Below are 6,000 nucleotides of genomic sequence, written 5' to 3'. Positions count from 1 at the left end.
GTCTTTTTTGAAATATTTTCTGATTAGCTCTGCTTTCTCCTCTCTTTCACTTCTACCTTTTTCTTTCATGGGGTTCCTTTTTCTGCTTCTTTGCCCTTGTTTAGTAGAAGCTTCACTTAACAGATTTTTTATATTGAATTTCTGGTACACATCTGTGACTGCTGGTTCATGAATCACATCTGTAGGTGACACCTCTTAATCCACTTTCAGTGAACATCTAGGTTCCCTAGACAAGTAGTTATGCAAGTTTTATTAGTTTTTACTTTGAGAAGCCATTTTATGTTGTGAATATTTTCAGTCTTATATTTATGATTTAAGAATTATAATCTTTAAACTATATTGGTGTTAAATGTTGTCCTCAGTTCCACTTATCAGAATGTATGTATGTTTACACAGAGTGAGTCTCTCCTACCCATTCAATTGACAAGGCACTGAATAATATATTGAAGTGTGTGTTCAGCAGTACATAGCAGTTTTAGTTTGCAATGAGTATGTTGTAATTAGTCTAGTCATCTTTTCGATTCCTATAGAATATTTGAATACTACTGTGCGTTATTTAGTTTGTGTAGCCTATAACAACAATAACAATATGTACAGCATTTGGATATGGATTAGAAAGTTTAAATTGTCTTTTGTTAAGGAAAGGCAAATAGTATAGCATTTTACACTCAGAATGTTTTTCTACATCTACAATAACTTTTCAATCACTTTATTATTTCACTGCCAAGTAATACTACATTATGCAATGCATATTTGTGTTAATCTTTTAGAGTTCATACTTATTTATCGATGCACTTCTAATAGAAACATAATCTGTTGCACCAGCATTTCCATTTTAAAAATATGTAGCTCTTCATTTTGTAGGTGGATACAAAAGACAGGTGGTTTCCAGCTGTAGCCTTATGCAGCACTAGTGTTTGTCTATCTGCGCACGTGCCATGAGCGCAACCCTCTGGGCCCTCTGCACAACTTCTGGACAACGCTTCTTGCGAACCAGGCGGCAATCCTGGAAGAAGCCTTCATTTCTTGGGAATCCATGGCTTTCATCACTATAAGTGACCAGTCCTGGAAATGAATGCAAGACACAGTAATTTTAATGTTCCCTCAGAACAAAACACACTAACACTAACAGTTTTGGGCTTACCGAGGCCCCAGATGCGTCCTCCTCGGAACTCCCCTTCGTATCTCATGCCATCGGCACGCCAAAATACCCCGTGTCCATGGAACCAACCTTGCATGAATTCTCCTTCATACCTAAATTACAGAAAGAAATATATAATAAATAATTAATAATAAACATTAATTAAGACATTACCTCCACAAATGTATGCTTTTGTTGATATTTAACAGTGAAAACATTTGTTTTATAAAGCCACAGCAGTTAATTGGACGATCTGGCAGACCATTTTGCTGCAGCATTTTGCTTCTGCTGCTATGGAAGCAAAATAATACATGACAAATGAAGCAAGGATGATATAAGAAGCATACTAACACAAGCAAAGAGAGCATGTCTTGAAAAACAACCATAGAGCAGGAATTTCTGAAAATGTATGTCTGGAACATGGCATTGTATGGAAATGAATCATGGTCTGCAAGAAAAATTAGGAAAGAAGAAAATCAAGACATTTGATGTATGGTGTTAGAGGAGGATGTTGAAAACTGAGTGGACTGATAAGACAGGCACTGAGGAGATTGTCTGTAGAATTGTTGTGAGAAAGTATAAGTGAGAAATACTGACAGTGAGTAGATGAAAGGACAGGATCATAGGATGTCTGTTAAGACATTGTGAAATCCTGGCAGACCACAAAATATGCCATAAGACTACTGATGCAAAAAAAGGTGCTGCATCACAGCACGATTGGGCTAACCAGTGATCACATTGAAACCACACATGGTCTCAGTTACCCTGCGGTATCTTTTCTAGAGCAAAGATTAAAATATTTGTATGAAATTGTGGATGCATATTTCAATTTAACATGCCTGAGGTAAGATTCCTCTGTGAAAGTTCCTATGATTCTGAATCAAACATTTACAATACATTGCCACTTCTGCTGTACCTGACAAAGACAGCTTCAATTATCTGCTGTGTAGTAGTATTCAACTGTAGCTAAATGGACAAACAAGTTTAAGTTCAATCAGGGCACCTTAGATAATCAATGTAGTGGTTGGCTAAGATGTGCCACTACCCCAAAAATTATTGTGAAAGTGCATAAAATGGTCAAAGATCACTGACTGAAAGCATGGGAAATTGCTGAAGTTGTTGGGAGGTCATCCAGATCAGCACATCACATTTTAACAGTGGATGGTGGTGGTTAGTGTTTAACGTCCCGTCGACAACGAGGTCATTAGAGACGGAGCGCAAGCTCGGGTTAGGGAAGGGTTAGGAAGGAAATCGGCCGCGCCCTCTCAAAGGAACCATCCCGGCATTTGCCTGAAACGATTTAGGGAAATCACGGAAAACCTAAATCAGGATGGCTGGAGACGGGATTGAACCGTCGTCCTCCCGAATGCGAGTCCAGTGTGCTAACCACTGCGCCACCTCGCTCGGTTTTTAACAGTGGAATTGGATATGAGAAAATTATTTGCTAAATGGATGCGGTGACTTATTGCAGGATCAGAAATGCTAGACAATGCATGCCCACTCACAAAGTGGCAATGCCATGCCAAAATACATGAGTTAAGCTACAAATTGTTGACCCCACCCCCCTTATTCATCTAAATTGGGTCCATAGACTTCCATCTCTTACCCATGCTCAGAAGCTTCCTCAGTGAATGGAGAGTCTCTTCAAATGAAGAACTAACAGCAGGTATTTTGCAGGCCAGGAGGAATCTAATTTTCAAGATGGGATCAAGGCACTGGCATGCTGATGGACTAAGTGAATTAGTGATCAGGTGGTATAAAAAAGTGTCACTAAATTTTCAAACTACTCTTGCAGATTACATCTACAACATCTGCATTTGATGACATCAGTAATTTACACACTCATTCAGGATGGTCATAACCAGACAAATTATATGAGAAGTGTAGGCTACATTTATTTCATTGGATCCTCAGTGTGTATGCATCATTGTACCTCAAATTAGACACCAGGGATCTTCTATAATCATCACAATTGCAGCACAAGGCCTCATTTATCTAGTCTCCTGACTGTGTCCACATGTGTAATTTTTGTGGTCTTCAGTCCAGAGATGTTTGATGCAGCTCTCCATGCTACTATATCATGTGCAATCTTCATCTTCAAGTAACTACTGCAACCTACAGCCTTCTGAATCTGCTTAGTGTATTCATCTCTTCGTCTCCCTCTACGATTTTTAACCCCAATGCTCCCCTCCAATACTAAATTGGTGATCCCTAGATGCCTCAAAACATGCCCTACCAACCCATCCCTACATCTTGTCAAATTGTGCCCCAAATTCCTCTGCTTCCCAATTCTACTCAGTACCTCCTCAATAGTTACAAGATCTACCTATCTGATCGTCAGCATTCTTCTGTAACACGACATTTTGGAAGGTTCTTTTTTCTTCTTGTCTAAACTATTTATCCTCAATGTTTCACTTCCATACATGGCTACACTCCATACAAAAACTTTCAGAAAAGACTTCCTGACGCTTAGGTAAATTGATACTCAAAGTTTACAAATTTCTCTTCTTCAGAAATGCTTTCCTTGCCATTGCCAGTCTACATTTTATATCCTACTTCGACCATCATCATTTATTTTACTCCCCAAATAGCAAAACTCAACTACTATTTTAAGTGTCTCATTTCCTAAACTAATTTTCTGAGCATCACATGATTTAATTTGACTACATTCCATTATCCTTGTTTTGCTTTTGTTGATGTTCTTCTTATACCCTCTTTTCAAGATACTGTTCATCCCATTCAACTGCTCTTCCAGACCCTTTGCTGTCGCTGGGAGAATTACAATGTCATCGGCAAACCTCAAAGTTTTTATTTCTTCTCCATGGATTTTAATTCCTACTCTAAATTTTTCTTTTGTTTCCTTTACTGCTAGCTCAATATACAGATTGAATAACATTGGGATATGCTACAACCATGTGTCACTCCCTTCCCAACTACTTCTTCCCTTTCATGCCCCTCAACTCTTATAACTGCCATCTGGTTTCTGTACAAGTTGTAAATAGCCTTCACTTCCTATATTTGACCCCTGCCACCAACATAATTTGAAAGAGACTATTCTAGTCAACATTGTCAAAAGCTTTCTCTAAGTGTATAAATGCTAGAAACATTGGTTTGCCTTTCCTTAATCTATTTTTAAGATAAGTCGTAGGGTCAGTATGTTATAACATGAAGTTGAACAAATATATTTCAAGGATGACACAATACAAGTAAGTCACAGATCAAGTAAACAAAGTAAGACGTGTGTATACTTTAACAGTCAAATCCGAACTGAGTCCGAGTCTAGCGGCCGCTGGCTGGCTGGCCGCTTAGGTGGCGCTGCTGCTGCTACATGGCTGGCAGACAGCGCCGCATGTAGAGGACGCGTGTAACTGCGTGGCGGCACTTTGAAAGAGCAGCGAGTAACAACACAGTATTGCCTCACATGTTCCAAGAATTACATAGAATCCAAACTGATCTTCCCCAAGGTCAGCTTCTACCTGTTTTTCCATTCGTCTGTAAAGAATTTGAGTTAGTATTTTGCAGCTGTGACTTATTAAACTGATAGTTCAGTAATTTTCACACCTGTTAACATTTCTTTTCTTTGGGATTGGAATTATTATATTGTTCCAAGAATTACATAGAATCCACACTGATATTCCCCAAGGTCAGCTTCTACCTGTTTTTCCATTCGTCTGTAAAGAATTTGAGTTAGTATTTTGCAGCTGTGACTTATTAAACTGATAGTTCAGTAATTTTCACACCTGTTAACATTTCTTTTCTTTGGGATTGGAATTATTATATTCTTCTTGAAGTCTGAGGGTATATTGCCTGTCTCATACATCTTGCTCACCAGATGGTAAAGTTTTGTCAGGGCTGGCTCTCCCAAGGCTATCAGTAGTTCTAATGGAATGATATCTACTCCTGGGGCCTTGTTTCAAATTTGGTCTTTCAGAGCTCTGTCAAATTCTTCATGCAGTGTCAGATCTCCCATTTCATTTTCATCTATGTCCTCTTCCATTTCCCTAATGTTGCCCTCAAGTACACCGCCCATTTCTCAGTCAACTGAATCATTTTCTTTCTCCCCTCTCCTCATTACTCTTTTGGTTTATCCTATTCCTCTTCCACTTTGTTTTGTATCCACTGCTGCCTGCACCCTCAGTTTAAATCTATGTACTTGTTATCTATCTTTGTTGTTGAACTTTTCATGATCTAATATAATTTTTTCCCCCACTACTACAGTGACTATTGGTTTCCACTGTTTATGTTGTAGTTATTTCTAAGAGTTATATTCCATACGTAAGGCTTCATATAACATGCACATCATAATCAGCATATTGTAAAATATATAGAAAATGTCTGGTTGGATGTAATAGAGAACCTGATGATCTTAATCTTTCCAGAATATACAAATAAATATTGTTTCACCAGAAAAGAGCAAACATTTGAGAAACATCATTTCATATTTCATAAGTTGCAGAGCAAAGTGATAAAACTGTATATGAAGTGTCAAATAAGGACCTATGAATGTCTGGTATAAACACAGGAGAAAGGGGTGGGATTTATGTTAATGTGAATGATACTTATCTAACTGACCCACATTTCTTCACAACACTCTTTGTGTGATATCTAGTCTGCAAAATGCCATAGCGAGAACACTTCTGTATGTTCTCTGTCAGTTGCAGTTCTCTTTCTTGTTCTCTCACTCTCTAGCGGCCTATTTGGACTAGCATCCTGATAAGGCATGCAGGTGCCTGCTGTGTTGGACACTAGCAACCAGGATAGATATTCTCGAACCATCATAATTTTCTGATGCTTTTTTTTTTTACATACACCAATACACCATATAAACAACATTTCGTATTTCTGCAGTGCAGAAGTAA

The 6,000-nt window shown here is 38.3% G+C and overlaps 1 protein-coding gene across 2 annotated transcripts in view; it reads right to left on the bottom strand.

Annotated features, from left to right (window-relative positions):
- Positions 1-693: 693 nt before the first annotated feature.
- Positions 694-6,000, bottom strand: part of LOC126333037 (MORN repeat-containing protein 4 homolog) — a 30,786-nt gene continuing 25,479 nt past the window's right edge. For both annotated transcript variants that reach the window (XM_049996710.1, XM_049996719.1), the window contains exons 3-4: positions 1,145-1,254; positions 694-1,065 (exon numbers count right to left, since the gene is read on the bottom strand). In XM_049996710.1, coding sequence (XP_049852667.1) covers positions 911-1,065; positions 1,145-1,254 — 265 coding nt within the window. In that variant the 3' untranslated portion in view covers positions 694-910. The remainder of the gene's footprint in view (positions 1,066-1,144; positions 1,255-6,000) is intronic.

This window comes from Schistocerca gregaria, chromosome 1 (genome assembly GCF_023897955.1).
Source record: "Schistocerca gregaria isolate iqSchGreg1 chromosome 1, iqSchGreg1.2, whole genome shotgun sequence".
Classification (NCBI taxonomy): domain Eukaryota; kingdom Metazoa; phylum Arthropoda; class Insecta; order Orthoptera; family Acrididae; genus Schistocerca; species Schistocerca gregaria.
The sequence above is the reverse complement of the archived record's forward strand: the minus strand, read 5'-3'. Positions and strand labels throughout refer to the sequence as shown.